General features: G+C 40.6%; 1 protein-coding gene across 1 annotated transcript in view; it reads left to right on the top strand.

The window, feature by feature from the left end:
* The window catches only part of htr4 (5-hydroxytryptamine receptor 4), a 121,910-nt gene that overhangs the window by 33,919 nt on the left and 63,208 nt on the right, over positions 1–24,783 (top strand). Inside the window, exon 2 of the mRNA XM_041048259.1 lies at positions 7,274–7,352. Coding sequence (XP_040904193.1) covers positions 7,297–7,352 — 56 coding nt within the window. The 5' untranslated portion in view covers positions 7,274–7,296. The remainder of the gene's footprint in view (positions 1–7,273; positions 7,353–24,783) is intronic.

Genomic DNA, 24,783 nt, shown 5'->3' with positions numbered 1-24,783 from the left:
TACAGTGATACAGAACAGAGAAAAACAGCCAATCTGTGATGGTTACATTTAGGATCAGGTATCTTCTTTAGGTGGTTAAAGTTAGGGTCCTCACACGCATAGAAGTGAAAACATGAGTGTTCACCGGCCAGTTGCAGCTGCACTCTAACAGCCTGGCACCATGCCATCCGTTTCCTGTGGTAAAACCATTAGTTCAAGCTGCATTTGTGTTAAAGTCCACTGAAAACATTCTGTGTGTTTCCCACGCAAATGTCCATTAGCACATATGGAGCCAGCTGAAAGCTCAATTGTCTGTGTGTATGTGTCTGTGTGTATGTGTGTGTATGTGTGTGTGTATGTCATATGTTTGTATTTTTTCTTCATAGACAAAGTTGTTATAAGCAGAGCAATCTTCATACCAAACAAACAATAACTATGTTATTGTTATGTATTTTTTTATGTATTTCAACTAGTTTCAGTTTGTTAATACTAAAGGTCAGTATTTATTTTTAAATTGTAATTATGAGTATGCTCATATTGTAGATTTTTAATAATAAATTTGCTGCAACAGTGACTGAACCTCTTCTCACAGATCACTAAACTTTTCATCTTGCTGTACCTTAACACATTTCTGTGTTTACCCAAACCTACATTTGGCCAATTCTAGCAGGTAATAAGAACATTGTATACATGAAATAAAGAGACTGAAGTAACAAGTAATACAAACTATTTTTATATTATCCACATAGCTAAATCTCTACCGTAATATGTTCATTCATTATATGAATGAGAACGTTCATATGAATGTGTTTGTTAAATTCATGTCTTTGCAGCCTTTTCATATTGCTTGTTGAATTTACATCACACTTCAGATTTGGACATAAGAGTGTACTTGAATACTTATAGATACTTGTATTATGAGTGTGTATACAGTAGATTGTAACTACTGTAAATACACTTACATAATATTCACAGTTACAACACAGAGAGAAAAATGTGATCTTTGTTTAAACAAGCATTAAAGCCTTTAAATTAGGGATGCACCGATCCACATTATTCACTTCCAATCCGATCCAAATGATGCTGTAATGAATTTTCTCTACAGGTAAGTGTGATATGTACGAATGTAAGCATGTATGTCCCAAAAGGCAACTTGAGGTAAATATAAGGTCAGAAAAGAAAGTCAGAAAAACAGTCAATATTTATTAAATTCAAGAGATACCCATAAAGGGTAACCTTCTCTTACACTATCCCTCTCCAAATAAAATAGAAATAAAAATGGCTGCTTGATGTGATCAGCATAAATGAAGTATACTGGCTCTTGTAGCAGAAACAAATAAAGGTTTTTCAAATGTCAAAGATCCCGAGGCGCGGAAGCTCAGTCACCATTCATTTTCTTCCTGCTGTACCTGGAAGGGACATAAGTCTGTGAGTAATATATTGTTGGTGTGTGAATTACCTGTATGACTCACCTGTTATGGTTTATCGTTTGTTTTAACGTTAAATATATAAAATAGCGCGACCGATGCTAATGCGCTAGCCCGTCAATGGGATTCTCCATATTGTGTTAGCATTGAGCTAATCGCTACTTATTGCCACTTGTAGGTCGCGACGGAGCTTCCGCCCCTCGGTACAACGGCTTTGCAAACATTGCAAAAAGTTGGTTAGCCACGGTGCTGCTCGATGCTCGCCTGCTAGCTGGCTGCAAACTGTGGAATGGATTTCCTGAACAGAGGCTTATCTCAATGAGACGCTGAGTAATGAGACACGCTGCCGTTTGCAGCCAGTTAGCAGAGCAGCCGGCAGGCAATCACTTGTGGAGTCATTTCAGCAGACAACATTAAAGCGCAGACATGGTTCATGGATCGGAAATCTCCGCAGGTTGGATCGGAAATTTCCGATCCGTGAAAAATGCTGGTATCGGAACCCGGATCGGCCCCATCCCTACTGTAAATAAAAACCTAAATATGATGCGGTTTCATAAAGGACGGATCTATGTAACATGTATTTTTAAACCGCCCTGATGGTTTCACAGATATTGCACATATATAGAAGATTTACTTACTGCTCAGGTTATTACTTTCAGGAAGCTGAGGTAAACTTTATCTCCTGCACACAGGAGCTTAGTTTTAAAGATTAGCCTCACTTTCACAGGAAACCTTTGGCTGAACCTCAGGAGACCTAAACCTGCTCCACCACACAGTTTAACAAACACAGACGAGCCCTCCACCCCCTTGATGCTCCAGTCAGTCTGGAGTTGTCTGCCGTGTCTGTCTCTGTTGTTTGTGCTCACATTTGATGTCTCCCATTAGTTTGCTTCTTCCACCTCTCGATTTTAACTTTTCTGTTTTTTTTCCCCCCCTGTGACTAATTTGTGATCATGTGCCATTCACCCTTCACCCAGACAATGGGTCCTTAGCTGTCACAGTCCACCGTTCTCTCAACAGAGTTTTTAATTGTTTTTGAGAAAAGTAAGAAGAAGGTCTAAAGGTACTTCATATCAGAGGTCAGTACGATCAACCAGACAGGGGCTCCTGATCTATGGACCAAAAAGGTGGACTGGGGCTAACGTACTTCCAGGACGACACATCAACACAGGAACATCCCACCATGACTCACCAAAAGTGAAGGGCAGCTGGTGGCTGAACTTTAAATATTATATGAGATTCAGTCTGGAGGCCGGAATGATCTGTCAGCTGCTTTCTTAATGGCTGAAGTGAGACCCAGATACAGAGTAAACACACTAGCTTCATTAGGACCAATACTTGTTTGACTCCATACACTTAAACATAAGCAGAGACACTTTCTCATATTAGCGGTGGCTGTGTTTACATGTTTAAATGTACATTAACCCGGTTGGCTGTTGGCTGTGGGCTGTTGGCTGTACACTGAAGTCAGGACTGTAATGTTAAACTGTTGTGATGCACTTGATACCCTGCAGCTGAATCTCTCGTTCATGTTGCCATGAATAAACCTCTTAACAGAATATTTCTGTCCACTTGTGATGTCCCGCCCACACCTTCAACAGGCTGCCAGCCATAAACCGTTGCGGCTTCTCTGGCTCCTCTGCCTTTGCTTGTTGCCATGGCTTCTGTTGATATCAAGATGTACCCATAATGCTGTGCAAGACCAAACCTTTAGATGTTTCCATGCTGCAGCAGCAGTGACAGAGAGAAGGCTTGTGTCTCATTATTCGAAGGTGATATTACCTGGCCTCTCTAACTTTGCTGTTATGTTTTCATGCAACAACCCAAAACCTGTTTGTCTGAGTCACCAGGTTAAGAAACTGTCAGTGCATTAAATGGCAGCTGTTTGCTGTATCATGTCTGTCTCATTCCATCTCTTCCTTGCCCAGAATTTCTTCCTATTTTTCCATTTTTGCAATTACCTTTCTTTCTTTCACTTAGCTCCATCAGTTTCCCACACTGTCATGTTTTTCCCTGTATTTCTCCTTTCCTCCTCTCTCTTTGACTGGATGAGAGCTGACAGACTCCAGTAAACCCTCTCAGCAGCCTTGCCCATTAGCTCTGTCATGCGTTCAACTTGCCTCGCGTCCCCGACTGTGTCTATTATAGAACAGTGTCGGCAGGCCCAGTGCAACCTGAAGACAGTGCCAAGGAGATTTCAGACTCCTCACAAATCAGCCTTATGATGATATAATAATCTGTCCTGGATTAGTCAGTGCTCGGTTACACTGGTGCCATGACCTGAATTGTACACATAAAGGAGGAAGGTGGGAAAATCTGCATCAGTATGTACTTATGTTGCCATGTGAGCTGTTGTTTTGCTCCGTGAATTCCTGTACATTCATGTGGCTGAATGTTTTTCAGTGAATGTACAGGGATTTGTGAGGCACGACAGCAGCCTCCATACTGGTGAAATGTTCCCAAGTCTTTCCAATTAGTTTAGAGGTATTTGATATTAGATGCAAATGCTGTTACACAGCGCAGCAATGGTGCTATTCTCCAAAGTGACCCATTTCTTGCTGTTGGAGGGCCGAGACTGTGCTAAAGTGGAGTCTTCATAGCTGACTTGCTTGCCACTGGTAAACCTATGCCTTTAGGAACAGTCTGGATTTGTTCAGAGTTGGAGGGTGGTTGAACCCTGTGGATCATCTGGAGTGCTGTGCGCAGTCACTCGGTGCTAAGCTGATGCCATTAAATACTTACAAGTGTAGGCCCTCTGCTTGTTAAACCACAATGTCTGTGTGTGTATTTCCACATATAAAATACAGGAGATTTGTGAGCGTAGCAGCTTTGCACTTTGCAGCTGTTTAAAGGTGCCAGTGCTGGAGCTGTGCTGAGTAATGGAAAAGTAATGTAACATGTTATGTAAGTTATTGCTTCTGCCTCATAAGGAATGAAGAAAGTAATTACTTTTTTGGAAAGTAGTTGATTACATTTTTCAATTAACTTGCCCCAAAATAAACAAGTCCTGTTAAGACACCAGAATGTGTTGACTTTCATAAATTTCATACTGCACATGATGTTCGGGCTTTCTGGTGCCCAGGTATTAAACACAAGAATTTAATTTTCTCTGACTCAACATAGATTTGAGATGCAATGCCATAGATTTAATATGCTTTGCTGTGATTTTCTTTTTAAGCCAGGCTCCAGTTTATCCAAATATGTAGGTATTAGAGCTTAACCCTTGACAACAAAAGAATGTAAGCATGTTCAAAGTGTGTATGTGCATGTGGATGCTTTTTTTAAAATGTGAAAAGAGCATGTGCAGACTGGAGGATGCCTCAGTCCAAAGAGCCTCACAGTATCTTATATGTACACACAAGCACATATGTTGTTTGGTGTGGTACACTGGATCTGCATGTTTGTGTATGAGGCCTTTAGTGTGAATATATATGGGGTGACACCAAACAGCACAGACAGGTACACAGATGTATTCATGTGACATCCGGTTAAGGTCATCTCCTTTACTCTGAGCGTACTGTATGTGTACTTGAGGATAAATCTTCCTGACAGGCCCATATATAGACTTGTGCATGAAGATTGTTCAGACACTTTCATATGTCATTATGCTCCACCATTATATGCAGCTGACCTTTCACCTCTCGTCTCCAGCAACCTCTGGGTCTCATCGATCTTGTCGTGTTAGCAAGGTGAACCATGGGAATATGGCTTTACTGCCATTATCCTAAGACTCAGCTGAGACTCAGTATTGTGAATAATTTTGAGTCCTTTTTCCTGGAAATTCTAAATTATTATTCTGGGTTTTGCATTTATTTAAAAATGTTATTAAGAGATAACGTTAATTGATGTCATTCATTATGAAGGTGGGATTCCCTAATGCTCATCATTCCTTGAGGTCTAGCGAACATACTGAACATACTGAACATACTCGTGAAACATTTGTAACAGAAACTTTTCCACGTATGCTAGTTTCCCTGACTCTTAGCTGGTGCATGGCTATCTTTGTGGCACGTTGCCAACGGAATAAAACGGTCACCAACAGTGTGTATCATTGTGCACGCTTAAGATACCAACAAACCTGGGAGTCGCTCATAAAAGCAAAAAGCCACAGGATACTTACACATACAGAATTATACTAGCTTATGTTATCTCTTGGACCAAGAAAAAAAAAAAAAAAAAAAAATATATATATATATATATATATATATATATATATATATATATATATATATATATATATATATATATATATAAAACAGTGTGTAAACCAAATTGCAGTGTCTTTACCACAGCAGTGGTTTGAGCAGAGTCATTCGTCAAATGGCCCAAAGGCGAGAGAAAAAAAAGTATTTCCGAATGTCATGTTAGCAGATGGTGATGCCAATAAGATGGCCTGAAAAATGCTCACGGTCAGAGAAAATCTTTATGGTCCCATATGTTCACCACTTGACAAGAGCCTGACAGTGTGTATGTGACTAAAAGGCAGAATAAAGAAATGCATTCTAATCATTATGCTTGAACACGGTTGAATTAGCTATGTAAAGGTGCTTTACTGGAAGTAGTTTAAAACAATAAACAGTTTTAGGGATAAAACAAGATACATAAGACCGCCATTTATTATTTCAAGGTAATGAGAGAGAGATAAGTTGTTATGACAGTGTAATGGTTTAATATCTCAAGATAACAGGCCTGAAAAAAGTTTATTAGTAACTGACTGTGCTCAGTTTGCTTATGGACACTCAGGCAGCGTGTCCTCATGGCTGTGAGTACTCCAGCATAATTAACCTGTAAAACAAAAGACTCCAAGTAGGCTATGTGTGTCCAGTGCATGTGTGTTAAGCATCTGGAGCATATTCCATCTGTCTGATAGTAATCCACCGTAGCCATGATGTAATATAAGTCAATGTTTACATAATGGCATGTTTGGTTGGTCTTGTCCATCTGTGTGTGTGAGAAAGAGACAGAATGAATATTGTGTAAGAAGATTATGTATACCAAAATCATAAAACTGGGTTTCCTTCATGCTACTGCCACATTTAAACATCCAGATGATGAACAGGCTCTGACAGCTGCCCACATGGCTGAAGCATAATGGGTAAATATGCAGGTCATGGTCGTCCCCTGCCTCTTCCTGACCTCTCAGTCAGGCCGACCTTCACTGTCCATCCTGTCTGTGTTCTGTGTTTATGGCCGGGGAATTGTATATTCTCTCAGCAGCTGAGCTGTGGCCCATCACTGTTTTGGTTGAATTCTGCACAAGAGAAATGAAATATGAATAAAAATGTATTTTTTGTCAAAATTATAATAGTTAAATTGTAGTTTAATGAAAAATCAGCCCAGAGCTGTTTAGTTGTGTGAAATACATGGACCTTTCCCTTCAGTTAAAGAGGATATTGGAATTACAGCTGCTTCACGGTTTAAGCACAGGCTGTTCTTACACTGCAGCAATTACAGCTGAACGGTTATTACAGTTAAGTAAAGCAGTAAATAAAATGTAGGCTAAGTCAAATTTCAGCCACTGATCAACTCAGCTGAAGTCAGTTGCAGCCTGTTTAAATATCTGTGTGCCTACCCTTCCCTAACTTTAAGATACTGCATGTGCATCGAAACTTTAATAAACAAATTTTAGTCTGCACTTAACTAAATCCAGGAATATGGACACATATCATGCCGAGTCAGTGGATTTCAAAAATGTCAAAGAGAATAGCTGAATTTGCATGATCTTGATTTGGCTGAATGCATTTTATGTTAATGTAATCTGCTCGTCCATTGATGACATGCATTGTTTTCACTTTGTAATTTAAAGTTAAGCCTATAATAGTCCAAATGATTATGCCAATTTGTTAATTGTGATCTTCTGTCTGCAGGGACTCTCTGCATTTATGGTCACATGAATGTCAGCGCTGCAGGCCAGATGCCGGTGATGGAGGAACTTGTCAGTGAGAGGTGAGAATTAATCAGAATTAATCATCTAGAATAATCAATGTCTTTGTGATTGAGCGCTTCTTGACAGTGATCACACTGCTGAATACAAAGCTCTTCATAACATTCATTTTGTAAGTAATATCTCCAAATAAATAACCAAACCTAACATATGACATTAGGTCTCCTGTTCAGACCCATGCAGCTCAGTGCACGTATAGAGCATAAAAAAAGTTTGTATCCTGAGAAGACACCAGAAAAACTGCGCTGTCCTTACTCACTTTATCCCCGCTTTATAATGAATTGTCCTTCCATAATGTTATTAATTTTTTGCAGTGGAAGCCAGTAAGCTTATAGCAACATGAGATACGTGAATTATTTAACTGTATTCTTGTTTTTGGAAATGATTGCATCATGTTTGCATCTTTATATCAGTGGAAGTTCAGTTTACCCAGCAGGCAGTGAATGATTAGAAGAGGCATTTATCTAACATCAAGTCAAAGCTAAACATATTGAAATTACCAACAGCTACAACGACTGCGAGCATCTGAATCTTTCATCTATTCATCCACGTAAACTGTTGCCTCTTCATCTGGGAAAATAGCAGGCGTAGCTGCTGCATTGTGTAATAAACCAGTCTCACAGATCTGCAGATCAAAAAACTGAACTGACGGCTCTGGTTTCTTCTTAAAGGACACTCTCATCTTCAGATATTTGGTTCAGTTGTGGAAACAATAGATAATGCACATTTTCAGTGGCACTGCTCACTGCCTCTGTGGTTGTCTTACCCCAAGGCTTGTTGGTTTGATTAAAACAGGGATCCTGCTGAAACTGTTGGCTGGTTCTTTTTGCTGCTTTGTAATGTAAAGAGTGGTTTTATAGCTTCCTCCGCTTGGCTAACATTCTTTAGCCTGAAGGGTGAGAGAGACATTTGAATTTTTCTTAAATCATTGCTGTGGAAGTGCAGTGGCACCACTTTTTTTCTGACTTTGACTCACAGACTGATAAGAAAAGAGCAGAAGATACATAAAATGAAAGCCACAGAAAAAGGCCTAAGAAATGCTTCAAGAATGCAAAGATACTGAGGGAGAATATAAAAGGTTAACAAGAGACAGAAGGACAGAAGAAAATATTACAGATAGACTGAAGAAATGAAAAGTCTTCCTGTTGTGGACATTTTGCTGCTCCTTCTAATTTCAGGTCAAAAGTCGTTTTTTGTTTATCTTGAACCTGTTTAGTGTTAAATGATTTCCCGACTCAAATCTCCTGCGAATATCTCATTAGATTTAGAAATGTACTGTCTATCTGGTAGATTTCAGAACCATTGATCAGTCAGCCAATCCTCGATAAGCCTGTTCTTGTAGGAAATGTGCACTTTTTGGTCCATAATTAAATGTCTGATATTCTTCGGATGACAGAAACTTGTAGATTTAACATGATAATCCATCGTCTATTGTCAATAAAAGACACCACTCATTTTAACTAAAGATCTTGACTCATAAGCATCATGTCTAGATTTTTAAGATTGCCTGTGCGATGTTGGGGTTCAACTATGTGACCCAGTTTCATCCTGTGAATGGGATCCATATCTGGTTGATGGCCGTCTGCAGAGACATCGAAAGGCTTCAGTCCATGAGTGTGATTTATGACATAGCTTCACACCCACCCACACGTGTCCCTCCATACATTCTGGTGTCACATATGTTGAGTGCTGTGGTCACATATGTGTCGGTACATTGTTTATTTGGTTGATGACACATATGAAGATGAGGTGGTAGACAAGTGACACACGTTCATGTGTTGCATCACAGCACAATAACTATAATTTGTTATTGACTGTGCGACTAGTTATACACCCTGTTTCAAATTATACCTGCCAGTAGTTTAAGATGAACTGTTATTACATGCACTCCTGTAATATAGATTTAAAACATGCGAATTTGAATTTGTTTGAAATGTGTCTGTATGATCATTATCAAAAAGGACAAAGTGTAAATTACACTAATTTACATAATATACAAAAGTCCTTCACTGCAAATTCAAATCTGTCATGAATGTTTGTTAAACAGGTTCAACAGTTCAGTCATCCAACTCGCAGTCATGCATCCTTATTTAGTACATTACAGAATATTTACAGTTTAAAATTCCTTCCAGCAAATCATTCAGAATTGTGAGTTAGCCGACATGGCTCCTGATGCATAACCCAGATCTTCTACAGTCTTTGAAAGGTTTTGAGATGATTTCACAACACTTCCTGTCAAAGGGCGCAGATATGATGCATTTTACATGTCTCAGTTTTTATGTGAGGATGTGCAGATGGTTTGGATTCATTTATCCTATAAGCTTGTTTATCATCACAAATATTCCTCACCTTTATTTGGCAGATACATTAAACCATATGTCCGTGAGAAAATGGAACACGGATCCATTCACTTATCTGAACAAAACCGGTGCATGGCTGATTTGTAAATATGCATGATACATTATGTATGTAGGCCTCCAGTTGTTCACCTTGTTATTGTAACATAACCCATTAAGTGCATCAGTTATGGTGACCACGTATTTGCTGTATTGTAAGTGAGTGCAGAAGAGAAACAAAAGTCCCCGGCCGTGGCTGCTGCACATGCCGAATCTAAAATTGATCTTTCTTTAGTCTGGCTGTATTTTGACTTTTATTTAGTTTATCTTGAAGTGCAGGTTTGAGTTATAGAAAGAGGAATTTGGAGCTGAAAGTTTTTAAGTTGCTCAAGTTCTTCCAATCCTGCACAGTTGGAGCTATAACAACAATCCTGCTCCTGGTTTCATATTCAGATACTGCAATTAAAACCACAACATCTTTATGCTCTGTTTGCATTTTTTATTTAAATCGAATTCTAGATTTGTATATTAAAGTACAGTAAGTTGTTTTATTAGAGAGTTTTCTGGCCCCATGTTTTCACACCAGAGCTCTTTATGGAAAGCATCAGTTGCCCTTGAACAAGACCCTGAAGGTCTCCGAGCTAACACTGCGTGACAGAAGAGCATCGCCGCAAATATCCATGGAGTGTCACACTATAGCTATAGTTAACCAACACCTAACATTTCACATGTCAAACACATCCTGCAATGTAATAGCTCATGTCAGGGACTTTTATGCAACCACCTCCGGAACAGGCCGATGTGTTCGAGCCACAAGTCAATGCGATGGAATCCGTCAGACTCAGAGCGATCAGATAGCACTGAGCTTCTCTTTCCTCTCCTCGAATCAGCTTTCCTTCTCGCTCTGCTGTTTACTTTCCCTCTCCTCACCACCTCAGGTGTCCTGTGACAGATCCTGTTTCCTGGATGATTGATTTCACTCGGAAAGTTCGACCTCATGCCGCATGAAACCAAACAGAAAGGTTGCAAGAGCAGGTTGCCTCTGCCCGTTCATGTTGTTACAGTACAACTGTCAACTGTTTGCTCATTCATTCTTCTGTTTGTTCATTCATTCAGTTCATGCAGTTTATTCATTTTCTCTTCTGTGGAATCCATTCGGAGACATAGCAGGAGATGCATAACGGCACCTTGAGTTTACTGACAGATATTGTAGAAAGCCTAGATTTTTTTTATTTTTTTATTGTATAGCCGGTGTTGTTTGTCTGTTTTTGCAGTAATATCTGAACGTCCCACGTTCTAACCCATCACCTTCTGTTGTGTGGTATTTAGTAAACTCTTTACAACCAAACTTTGCGTGCAGGGAGTGGCAGGGTTCATCCTCTGTACCCCTGCGTCTTCATAGCATGTAGCCAAACCGTTCATCATCTGCCACCTCAAACCACCTGTAGATAATTTTGACACACGGGTTCTTCACTGCAGCGGCGGCAGCACAATCTGAGTGTATTGTACTTGTTTCTATCCCTCCATTCAAGCCTTATTTATGCCGTTTGGTGGCTGTGTTGCAGAGTGCAGAGTTGGCAGGCAACACAGTACACCGTCTTTTTCTTTCACAGACTGAATAATTCATTCAGCAACTGCTTACGTAATCTCAATAAGAAATCCTCCATTCATACAAAAAAGCATTTGCTGATGCATAAAGCTGAGAATGCACACACACAAACTGAGGCACTGAAAGAAAAAAGAAAGCAGGACGTCTAGGCTTCCATTCAGCTCAGGCAGGATCATATCTGTGAATCGAGGCCCGCTAACGATGCTGTCAAAATCTCCGGCAATGAAACTGACGTCTGTCAAGCCTCGGAATCTGTTATCCTCCCAGATGGAGAGGAGTCGGCAGGAGGTGGAGTGTGTGTGTGTGTGTGTGTGTGTGTGTGTGTGTCTGTGTGTGTGTGTGTATTTGGTGGGTTGGGTGGGTTGAGTTCTCCATTATACAGTGTTTCCATCCCGTTCATGCCTGACAAGGTGATTTATCCCACCTGTCACTGATAGCACCTCCAGGCACGTGCCAGGTTCAGCCTCCAGCGTCTCCTCCTGCTCTTTGATCCCTCCCTTTCAGAAAATGACACATGTTCAGGACAAGGTCGTGCCCTCTGTATTTTTGTGGGGATATTTGGTCAACATGAATAAGCCGCGGTACTGAAAGCTGATAATATTGTTATAGACTAAATTTCAGTAAAGCTAAACAAAATTTTTGTTAAGGCAATTTTACATCAGTCTTGTGTTTTCGGCCTGATGTGCCACTCCTGGTGGTTGGCACAGTTTCAGCAAGGGGGTTCGGGGCTTCAGGCCCTGGTTCGGCCGGGGTCTTTTTTGTGTGCCACCGTGGGTCTCTTCCTGGTGTTCCAGCTTCCTCCCAGTCCAAAGACGTGCAGGTTAGGTTGCCGACTGGGTGTGAATGTGTGAATGCGTGAATGAGAGTGTGAATAGTTGTTTGTGATAGACTGGCAACAAGTCAGTCTCAGTGCTGACGAAGGAAATTCAGATTTGCAGTTGTAGAACCCACTGCCCTTTTAGAAATCTTGAATTTTAGTTTAGAATTGAACGTTCTGCATAGATAGCAATTTCACACCGACTTTCTGAATAAAACCTCATGGGTTATTCATAAAATTGTAATCTTCATTTTCCCTCTTTCATTCCTCACCAAGCACACGGCTCTCACACCATTTATCACTGTGGAGTGCTGACTTTTGGTTCTGCAGCACTAATACAAGACAAAAGCAGGATAAATGAAGGTGGTAGGGAGTTACGCAATAACCACCTTTCTAAAATGTCACTCCTGCTGATGCAGAGCAAAAGCTTCAAGCTCGTGCTGTTAGAGCTCACAGATGAGGAAAAAAGAAAAAAACCTGAAAACAGAGAGGAGGAACATTTCTTCTCTCCGCTGAAACAAATATGTCATATTTCAAGTTGAAGAGCAGAACAATTAAGTAATTTCTGCAGACAAGTGGTTGTGAAGTAAAGTCTGCCCAGTGTTTTCACACAGAGTTGTTTACTTTGATACACACATTCTAAGAACTGCTGCACAGTGTTTATGATCTTATTGACACACACACACACACTTCCACAGTAAATATATCCTTTTTTCTGTGATACACTCAGAAATATAATCACATTTGAGTATGGTATCTGCAAACACACACACACACACACACAAAGTCCTTTGCACACACTCTCATGTAGCCATACACACTGACACACACACTCGTAGAGGAAAGCCATGCAGTAGCTATTGGGAGTGTATTTTAATGATGTGGAGGAGGACGAGGAAGCGCTGCCGTTTGCTTTGGGTTTCTGTGCTGCAGTGTTAGTCGTCAGTGTGTCCACACGGCTGATTAAAGCTGCAGCAGCTTCCACTGTGTGGAAGGGATTAGACCAGGAGAAGGAAACAGGAGAGAGGATTCACAGCTGCAGGATACACGCGGGATATGCAATACTAAATATGTAAAATAAATTCCTCCACATATTTAGCTGTACTCTGCATCTGTGCCACAAATAGAGCTTTAAAATGATTCTTTAAGGACGTTACATTGGAAATTCAGTGTGATGTTACTGTTAGGAAAAGTAAGAAGTTATTTTATTTTTCAAAGAAATTTAAAAAAGTCATAAGAAAATACACATCTTAAATATGGATTGTGCCAGTGTTAAAACCCCATATACACTGATAAAGGCTGAACAACAACCCTAACAGGAAAATGAATGGCACTAAAATACATTAAATCATTGATGAAGCTATTGATCTATTTCTTGCCAGTGACGCTTTTCGTTTTTTTTTTTTTTTTTTTGTTTCTTGAAATGAACACGAGTAAATGGTTCTTTGTTCATCTGTTGAATGCAGTGCTGAAAATTAATTAAAATTATAAATTACATAAATGAAGAAGCACTTCAAATTAATAAATGTAATGATATGAAGTGAAGTGTGTGCAAATGCACCAAAAATAAGCCTAAAGCATCACTTTTGGTCTATATTTAATCAAATTCAAACAGTAAGAAGTTAGTAACAGGTAAACTAGTAATATGTAACCACAACAAAAAACATTAGAATGGTTGATTAAATCCTTAATATGTTCCCTTCATTTGGGAAATATTAAAATGTAGATATGATGCATTCATGTTAAAATAATAAACACAAGTGCAGTGTTCTTCCCTCTGTCCTCATCTAGTCCTCATGAGTTTCACCTCATGAGGTGAAATCATGGAGGGAACTTAGCACCTGACATAGTCGCTCGTCATGTTGAGTTGCGTGGTTGTGTGTGTTGGGAGAGAGGAGGCGTGGGTTTCTTGTCACTTTTGATCTTCCAGTGAGAAAAGAAGAAGATTACAATCAGACAGATGTGACGGATGTTCGGTTTACCTGTGAAAACCCAAATCTTCTCTGCTTACATGCGACGTGAAAATCCTTGGGGGCAATTGTGCAGATTTTTAATGTGCTTTGCAGTAAAGATAAGGACGCAGCATGTGCAGATTCACAGCACAGACAATGCATCACTGATACCTGCAAGCTGTCCAAACACACACACAAGCGTTTAACTGAAATAGTTTTTTTTTTTCACTTCTAATAAATCAGTTACTTCTCAGTGTTTTTCCTGCAGCAGTATCATCATATCGTCATAACTCTCTACGTTCACTGTAAAACAGTGAAGCCGGTGCAGCTGGGGGGAAAAAAAAAGGAAAACAGGTGTAGTGTTTCCTCGAGACGTCCCATAGAGGCAAAGGACATTTGCTCTTTTATATACATGACCTGCGATGAAACTGTGGTCAGACGTCATAGTTTATTTAAAACCACATCCTCTCATATCACATGACATGGTGGTATCATTTGTTCGCCCACCTGACTACATGTGGCGCCTCTTGGCTTGAAACGTTAACATTTGCTGCCTGAAGAGTCTTTTGTCCACTGTGTCCACAGTGCTCAAAGTTCTGTGAATAGAATTAAAATCCCTCTGATTGGTATGATTCCAAATCACTCAATAAAATTTTCTATGTTTATAGCAAAGGTCTCCAGAGGACGCACACTAATTTGTATTAGACTTATATTTTCATGCCCTTCAAACGTTTCAAAAGCATCAGTACGTGTCAGTTTTTTAAAGTGATGAATCTGAAAGGCAAATTTAGTCTCTTCTGTTGTAGAAGGAGCAGGCTGGTTATTGACCCAAAATGAAGCCTCATTTTCCAAATCTATTTAACACTGGCTTCAGGGCGGCATAGTAAGTAGGCTGGCTGTCCTTCAGCTGGAGGACCATCTTACTAGAATCTGCTGAAGTGCCCTTGAGTAAGACGCTGAGGTCCTACAGTCTCAGGGTGTTCTGCTCTGATTCCCCCACTGATCTCTGATCGGTCTCCTCCCAACGGAACAAATGCGAAACATTACGGCACTGAAATTAGTTTGTCAGAAGCATCCTTACAAAGATTAATAGTCTTGTTTGAGTTTATATTACATTAGTCATCTCGCATCGAATATTTCATTCATGTGCACTTTTCACAGACAGACACACACACACATATATTTTTTTCTTTTCATGAGATGTAAAACATCTTCCACATCATCTGTGTCTGTGTTTCTCTGAGACACTAATGAAATCAGATGATGCTTCTGCTTCCATTTTGCCACTGAAGCTCCGAGCCGGAAAAGTGGCGCTCCAGCCTGGTGTATATACTCCAGGTTTGTTTCTCGCCTGCGTCTGTTTGGTATTTTGGTGACTTGCTGTCAGCTCGACCGTGGCTGAGTGGGTGAGAGGAGAGCTGCAGTTGGGCTTGTCAGGAGGGATCAGGCTGCGCAGAGCAGCTCTGCTGTCATGTTGGTCCTGGTCAGAGCGGATCAAGATGCACGGTGAGAAGTGCAGGGGGCAACTGGATTATTTTCATGTTTATACCAAGTAACAAGTAACAGAAGCAGATCCTTTTCTGAACCTGCTGTCTCTGATATTTAGTCATCTGAATCATAATTTTGCGAATTGTAGACTGTATGGCAACAGTATTGACAATTTTTAAACAATACCCAAAAAACAGCAGAGATACGTTCAATGATACGTGTAATTTAAAAAGGCACAAGGGAAGCTCATCATCCTCTCATCATCATTACTTGCCATGGCAACCGCTACAGATAAGTTAACTGTTTAAGTCCATTAAATTAACAGAAATCTAAACAAATGTGCATCAGACATTTCTAATAACATTAAACAGTAACAAAGAAACATCAAATTTCTCGGTCTCTCTTTCTCACACACACAGGCCAGACACTGTCTCCTGTCCAGCCGTATAAAACCACTTTGACTTACATTTGACCAGCTGCATGAATTTCTCTTGTGATCAAACTGCAGCTTCTTCACTCGCTGCCCTTTACCAAAGAAAACAAGTAACCAAGCAACGGAGAGGGCACTCACATCTCATCAGCTGCCGAGAAAGACGCAAAGTGCTTTTTTTTTGTGTGAAGCAAATGCCCTCATGGGAAAATGGAACTTAAGTTCAGCACAGGCCACAATGTACATTAAACTTGACAGACACATGCAAACAAAAGGTTATTTCATACACAGACTATTATCACTGCAGCGTGAGCTTTATGATAAAACACCAACCAACTGAAGGTGGTCTGATCATCAGGGAACCGTCTACACAGCTTAAGGACTGTGACTGAAAAAACTATGCAGAGAAACAAAGGCTATTACAGCTCGAATACAGTACGGATAAGGATCCTCACAAGTATGCAAACCTGCAACATGTGTGTGTGTCCACAGATTCAGAATCTGTGGATCTTTGCAGGTGTCCAGATGTTCGCACAACCTTCAGGACTTTTTGGGCAGCAGAATTAAAATCATGGTTTGACCTACTTGCAGACAGAAAATGATTTGTGTTGGCACGTGTGTTTGTGTGTGTCTGGGTGTGTGTGTGTGTGTGTGTGAGTGCTTGGAACGTGGGTGTGCGCTCGTGTATGTATGCGATTGTTAATTTGTCCCATTAACACAGTAAATTTCACACTTGAACAAAGACAGCAGGGAAGGAGGAGCAGCTGGACTGAATCAGACACAAACAGAGTCAGTGCTTGGATAAAATTAACTGTAACTATACGTCAGAATCCAAAACAGTTGTCATCACTCATGTAGGACTTTGTGTTTGTTGTATTTGTTTCCAAACCGACTTTGTCTGATCATTGTTAACTGTCTGAATTGACATCTTTTACCCAAATGCTAAAGGGTCAGTTCAGTCAGTTCTCGTCCAGCTGTCCAGACCCCACTGTCAACCAATTGCTATCAAAGAAATAGTCCCTATGAAAATATTAAGCATTCATATCCTAATTTACACTTTAAAATGGTAGATTTGTTCTGTCTTCTATAGGCAGTGCAGTTTGGCTGTGCTTTTTGCCAGAGTCTTGAGCAGATGCAGTATTCTGAGCAACCGTGTCCTCTGTTGGGTGATTCATAGCAACAGTAATCTTCAGGAGGTGGAAACATAAAGACGCTGTCAGATTTGTTTATTCAAATCTATGGTTGTATTTTAGGCCATAAACAAACTTTTTGTACACCTGGCCATATCATGCAGCGCAACACAACAAAACCACAAACTGTAGCCTGGAAAGTCTGTCTGACACAGATCCAGCAAAGATGAATGATTACAATGTGAACAAAAAGTAGATTTGTTGCATTGTATTTCACCGGTTTTTCTTTGACTGAGTCTCCCACCTGCAGTTTCTCTATCAGAGCAATGAGGAGTTCACAGTTTGGCTGCGTGGCTCTGCAGCAGGGATGTGTGGTCTCTGTAGGTGGTGCAGCAGCTTGATTACTGTGGCAAAGCTCAGCTGCTTCACGCTGTGAGTAGATGTGTCACGTCTCTAAAGTGCCTGTGTAGAGCCCCAAAATTCAGTCATTGCTCTGTAAACTTCACAGGCACTGTGCGGTAACAACATCCACAAAGACTGACAACGAGACAAGCCTTCATCGCTGCAACACTAAAACACATGTAGACTCTCAAAGTCAGCGCAACACATGTAACCTGCAGTTGTTAATGTTTGATGTGTGTGGATGTAATCGGTGAATATTTTATGACACAGATGTTCTGTAAGAAAGGGCTTTAAAGGAATAGTTCAACACTTTTGGAAACATGGTAATTGACTTTTTCGAGAGTTTGATGATGAAGATTGATGCCACCCTCATGCTTGTGTATTGTATGGAGCTGGAGCCTGGAGCCGTAGTTTAGCATTAGATGGAAGGAGAAAGCAGGAAAAAGGGCAGGAAAGCAAATAATAACAGACTAGTTCTTTGAGTCACCCTCCTCTGGAAAAATAAAATTGATGACCAAGGTGCTGTAAAAGCTCCAAAGGACAATAATAGCCAATTTGAGCAGAAGACCGAAGCAGTATGAAGGAGCATTTTCAGTTTGACTTTAACTCCTCTTGCTGAAAGTGAAGTTTGAAGGCCTGTCTTAGCTCTGCAAATATAATGATACCAAATGATGGATTAACGTTGGCCAGTTATATCCTCCTCTTCTTCTCTCTATCATCCCCCCACTTGTTCAAGATCCTCGCTGCCTGTCTTAGTCAGATTGTGGCTGTGTTTTCATTCTCATTATTCACTGCCTGGGTGTCTTTCCATTTCTGTCTCTCCGTCTCTTATTAACCTTCACAGTGTCTCTGACTCTTTGAGGTACGCTTACTTTTCTGAGCTCAGTGAATCCAGTATGGGAATCCCTTTAGCTATATATGCACTCAATATTGCACTCATCACAGATCTTAAAAGCTTTAGCGGACATCTGTCTCCAGGCAGGAGACTCCTCCAACACTCTTCACTCCAACACACAGCAACCTCCCCAAAATAAAACCCCAATCCAACAGGAGAGAGATCAACATTGAATACATTGGCTTCTCTTGCCACTGTGCATTTAATCTCAGATATAATCTGAATGCTGTTGCATTATAGTTCTTAACTTTTCTATCTAAAACTGTAAAAGCTTAATATCAAACAGCTTTATTAAAATGTAAACATCCTCAGATCCTGTATTGTTGTTAGTTAAATTTCCTTCATTTCTGAATATATGATCAAAACTGTTTCAAATCAGGCCACAATTTCAAATCTAGCATCTTACTGGATTTTGCAGCAGTCCACGTCTGATGGTTTGACTTTTCTGAGAGATGGACTTAGACAAAACCACACTAAAGCGGGAATGAAATGCTTCTAATTAGGCTGATTTGTACCATTATGAATAGCTGATAAGACATTATTTTCTAAACCTGAATAAATACGGCAGTCGCAAGCTAATGAGCAGTCACTCTTTCACCTCATTTCCACCTTTTGTACAAACCAAAGTAATGTTTGTTTTTTTTTAGGTTGAGTGAAACAGGAAGTGATGGAAGAGATGAGGGAGATGTTGGAAATTTGTTTACCACAACAGCTTCTCTACATATAAGAGCTACAGTTGTTGTGTATAGTTGTCAAAATGATAAATTGTTCAGTTCAACAGTAAATAAACTTTAGATTTTTAGCATAAAGAGAAGACGTCTGATATCAGGTTTCTCAAGAGAGAAAGAAACCCTCCATGCAGAAAATACTGTGTAACAGGAAATACTAATAAACAGGAAATAGTGTAAAACGTGTGCTAACAGAGGTCACACTGTGATTTTGAGTTCTGTTTCCAATTATACTTAACAAAGAGAAAGCAAACTGTTTTTTATTGTTTTTTTTCCACATGAATGGAAACGTATACATCACTCTTCACACGGCTGCTGCTAAACTGCAATTAAAGTCTTCCCCAAGAGGAATCAGTTTTTTAAAAAAAACTTTTTTGTAGTGCTTTCATTCATCAGAAGCTGTAAATAACCAATCAGAGACTGGTTGAGTTCTACTTTATAATTGCCAGTAGCATCAATACGGGACAGACGAGGATAAATCCTGTTTCTGCGGTGGCCAATGCTGTCATTATTTTCAGCAATCATTCTGTAAAAAGTATGATTCCTTTGATGATTATGTTTCACATGAACATCACTGGTTTAACATTTACACACAGTAAGATTTGTCCAATGCCTTCTGTGGAAAAAAAAAACATAACAAAGAAACCCTTCTTCCTCTTCTGCTGTGTTGTGTTGTGTTGTGTTGTGCTGTGCTGTGCTGTGCGACTTTAATCACCATGCCGATCTGTGAGCATCTCTCTGCTGATAGGGGACAAACAAAAACAGTCATTTACACTTGGTCAAAACATGTTGCCAGGAGACTCAAACTGATGTTTGACTGTGGCCGTCACCAGCTTGAATCCCCTCAGAAGTCTTCAGAAGATGGATGTGGCATTTCATTAAACCCAAAACGCTTCCAGTCACTGTCAGTACTGACTGTGTTTTATCCAAATGATGCTGTCTAACTGTGATTGTTTGAAGGTTTTGGATTTTCAAATCTACCCTGCTGTAGCATGTGCTGTCATTTGGTGTGGGCATGAGCTTCAGCTTGATGCCAAAAAGGAAAATTAAACTTCTCTCAGAGAAAAAGGAAAATGTATTCCTATCATTGTGTGTGTGTGTGTGTGTGTGTGTGTGTGTGTGTGTGTGTGTGTGTGTGTGTGTGTGTGTGTGTGTGTGTGTGTGTGTGTGTGTGTGTGTGTGTGAGTAATGGTAAGTCTACAGCTGACTAACATGGCATCAGAGAGGGATTAAATCCATTTTTATGCTCTGTATGCACACACACACATATCATCTTATCTGTGATTATATGATGTGAGATTTCCCTCCACTGAAGCTGAAAGGCTTAAACCAAACCAGGATAAACTGATAATAACCATAACAATACAAGTCTAACCCCAACCTTTAATCTAAACACAGGACACAGGAAGTACATTTACACAGACAAAACATGTCAACATGTTAGCATTTAGCTCAAAGCACCAAGCGTCAGCTTGGCTGTAGACTCTTGTTTATTTGATATCATTTAGTTGAATTTGTCATAATTTTCTCTCTAACTCGGAGTTTAATAGTTTTAGTGGGAGAATTTCTTTGGCTTTCAGTTTAGCAAGGCATCAACAATGAAGCTAAAGGTTCTGACTCATGCGCTGCCACTCAGTCGGAGTTTGAGCAGCAGAGTGACAACCTCTTGAAAAACAGAGAAAATTCAGACTTGACGGAATAATTTCCACGTTAAGAGATGTCAATCACGTCTTTCGGAGTCATTTAGTAATTCAGCCTCACCTCTGAAGCATGTCTTTGCCTAATGGGGCTCTGGGTGGAGATGGGATGTGGAGGCGGGATGTGGTGGTGGTGGTGTGGTGGGTCAAATGCTCTGTACCAAACACCGTCGGACTTGGCCCCAGGTGCAACCCATTTTCAGATTTCCCCTGCTGCATTGCAGGAAAGCCGACATCAGGATGAGGCCAATAAAGGATTGATAATTGGAGGGGAAATGGATGTACTGCCAGAGAAAGTGATGTAAAGTAACTGGATGAAGCTGAGCGCATATTGAGTGGCCTCTCGTGTGCTTCTTCGACTTCAGGATGTGTGTGCGTGCGTGTGTGGGAAGCTGCCAGAATCACGCCGTGCACCCCCGGGGGAAATTGTTATGAAGACAATTAGCTTCAAACGACTCGCAGCGCTTCTTATTCCACATTAACACTAACGGCTGGCTGATGCCTCACGCTGTTCTGTCACTAATTTGAGTTTGAATCACACAAGGAATTAGTCAGTGACTCTGGGAAAAGGGAAAGAGCTGCTGCCTATTTCCTTCGCTTCGGTCTGAATTCAGAACGGTGACTCACTCATGTTTGCATTCAACTGCTCTGAAATCATGGAGGGTTGAACGTGAAATGGAGAGGAACAAACCTTCGTAGTATTTCTTACGTATTAAAAATGACTTACGTAATCTGTGACCTTTACTGACCTCTGTCAGTAACCGGTATAAATTTATAGAATCCATTATCCTCCTGTGACACTGTTACAATTACCTGTAATTGCCACAAACAGTCAAGTAATATTTTCACAGCTGAGCGGAGTACGCAGGTTAATTAGAGATCAGTTAATTAGATAAGATTAGATCCAGCTGGAGTGTGTGATAAAGATTTAATACATTCTACATACTGAACTCCGGGGTGTCATTCGTTTTTCTGGCTTCAGTCCAGGGCGTTTCGAAGCTGACATCAGCTCCAGAATTCCCCCAGGGCTGAACAATTAATTGTAAAATAAAGGCCATGTTATTTTTTACAATGATATTAATCACAGTTGGCTTTGAGTACTTATTTGCTTCGATCAGGTGTGAAATTGATAGTCAGTGTGTTATAAGAGCTGCTCTGTGTGTTCTGTGTTTTGATAGTGAAGACAGTGTGAAGGAGGTTAAATGGTAAATGGCTTATTCACTCACACACACACACCCACACACTGACAGCAGCAAGTTACCATGCAAGGTGCTGGCCTGTATCTTCCCCAAGGACACTGTGATATGTGGACAGGAAGAGCTGCTGTTGAAAGTGCACAGATTCAAGATTTTATCATTCTTCTGAGGGTCTGCGGTTCCTCTGACTCACGATGCCCAGCAGAAAAAAGTCGAGCAGGGAGAATCCAGGAGAGGCTGTCCACTGTTCATTCATATTCAACAGTTTCTATCGACACCATCAGAGATGAGAAATTACAGTAATGAAACTGACTTTGTTTGACTTTTCTTGACAAACTCTGCTTCGCTTTTATTTGGGCCATTTGAAACTCAATGCAGCAGATATGGAAATGCAGCATAGTTATCGTTAACATTTAGTTTCAGTAAGAAAGAAGCAGTGAGTGTGATTGCATCCAACCCAGACTTTAGTGATAATGAGGCAGATTTCACACACACACACACACACACACACACACGACTCTGAGATCCTTTTCTATTCTGAACCCTCTCTGGTGTATATAATGTCAGGACGGTTAGCGCACACTTATTGTGCACTGCCTACGCCATTGGTCACACATCATTAACTGTCCCATTCGGGAAGACAGGGTCGTCACATTACATTCCTGCAACCACCTCAGGAGTCCAGACGAGTTTCACCGGCCTGAAATGAGCTAAAGCTATTCCTGGTCCAGCGGTGCATTTCACTGTCAGGAAACAGGAAGTCTTCTTGAAACTTCGTGAAACATACACTAATACGATGCTGAGGCAGATCAATCAGTGAAACGTGGGTTTGGTTGGTGAACACAGCCATAACTAGTTCTGTCTCATGACCTGAGAAAGAAGTGGCCGCAGCTCAGTTCTGAACTTTCTGAACAGCACGATTCACAAAATTAAATTGCTTAAGAAACTGCGTTCGCTGGAAATCTGCAGTCTGTCTAAATAGCTTTGATGTCAGTCCGTTTTCAGAAGATGAATCAAAAGTCAAGGACTGCTTACCAAGTAGGTACATTCATCTGAGTAACAGTGAAGAGAGGATGTCGACGTTTCAGTGAAGGAAAGCTCTTGTCAGTCATCTGTCAGTTGGTTAAAAGTTGGTCCAATAACCTGAGACACAACATTGATGTATGGGCACTGACAGTGAGTAAGGGTGAGGTCTGTGTGCACAGCAATGAGAAGCAGCTCATTTAGAATCCAAGTTTGAAGACCAGTATTCGAGCAGGATGACTTTAATAAACCACACATGTTCACGGCCTGTTCCTAAACATAAGACCAAGAAACATCACGAGTCCAACTTTTTCTGTTCTTATTGTCGGTCACTCCACAGTTTTGATTTACCACTTCCTCTAAGAGCAGACGTGGCCTCACCTGACTCCAGAATTTAAATTCGTAAACAGGATGCATCTACTCAGATGCTCTTCTCTACCTTCTTAGGAGACTCAGGTCCTTTGGAGTGCAGGGGGCGCTCCTCAGGTCCTTCTTTGACTCTGTTGTGGCATCAGCCGTTTTCTATGGTGTGGTCTGCTGGAGCAGCAGCATCTCTGCGGCGGACAGGAAGAGACTGGACAAACTGATCAGGAAGGCCAGCTCAGTCCTGGGTTGCTCCCTTGACCCAGTGCAGGTGGTGGGAGAGAGGAGGATGGTAGCAAAGCTATCATCAATGATGGTGAATGAGTCCCACCCCATGCAGGACACACTGACTGCACTGAGCAGCTCCTTCAGTGAGAGGCTTCTTCACCCCAAGACAGTGAAGGAGCGTTATCGCAGGTCCTTCCTTCCTGCGGCTGTTAGACTGTACAACCAGCTGTGCTGAGCAAACCACATGCACAAAACCACTTGCACACATACTCTGTTCTGGACTTAATAACTGGTGCTTTATGTGCAGCCTTCTTCTTCTTCTTTTTTCATACTGTTTACTGTTTATAGTATTTATTATTATTGTGTAAATCCTGAGTGTTTTTTTCTGCTGCTGTAACAGTGCAATTTCCCCATTGTGGGACTATTAAAGGTTTTATCTATCTTATCTATCTTCTCTGTTGCAGCCCTGGTTTGTGATTTAAACAGAAATCTTTTTTTTTTTTTTCAGAAAAATCCAGCACGGTTTTAAAAGGAAAATTGAAAACGAGGTGTTATCACTGTTCTGATGACATCAGTGTGTTTGAGTTACAGAGGTAGGCACATTGTGGAAACACTGAGGTGGTGTCGTTATTTAAAAACTGGTGCTGCTCCATCATCAAGAGAAAATAGAGAGAAGATATAGAGAATGAATGGGTTTTGATTGATATCCAAATTAATCTGTGTATGAATGTTTGTGTAAGTTTGAGGAGTCTGAATAGATCATGTGAAAGTGTGTGTGTGTGTCTGAATGATTGCAGTTGTGCGCTGCTGATGATTTTGATTGCTTGTCGTGTGTATTCTGCAGTTCATCTCGTGCAGGTGGTGTTTTCCTCGTTTTAAGAGTTCTCTACTTAATGTGTCAGATTTTGTCTATTTTCCGTTTTTGTGTGTGTTTTATCTGCATTTCATTATGAGCATCGTTCCCTTAACAGCAGCTTTTGGTTCAGTTACAGCTTCACATTTGCGCAAACAGCCTCAACCGTGAGGTGAAAATGATTCATTTGTGTTTCACAAGTTGTCAAAAATCGATGTCTGGAGCTGATCTGAGACTCCTCGAGCCCCGCTGTGTTTCAGACTAATTCTGTTTTTTTTCAGTGCTG

Source organism: Toxotes jaculatrix, chromosome 10, assembly GCF_017976425.1.
Source record: "Toxotes jaculatrix isolate fToxJac2 chromosome 10, fToxJac2.pri, whole genome shotgun sequence".
Lineage (NCBI taxonomy): Eukaryota > Metazoa > Chordata > Actinopteri > Toxotidae > Toxotes > Toxotes jaculatrix.
This window is presented reverse-complemented; position numbering and strand designations above follow the sequence as displayed.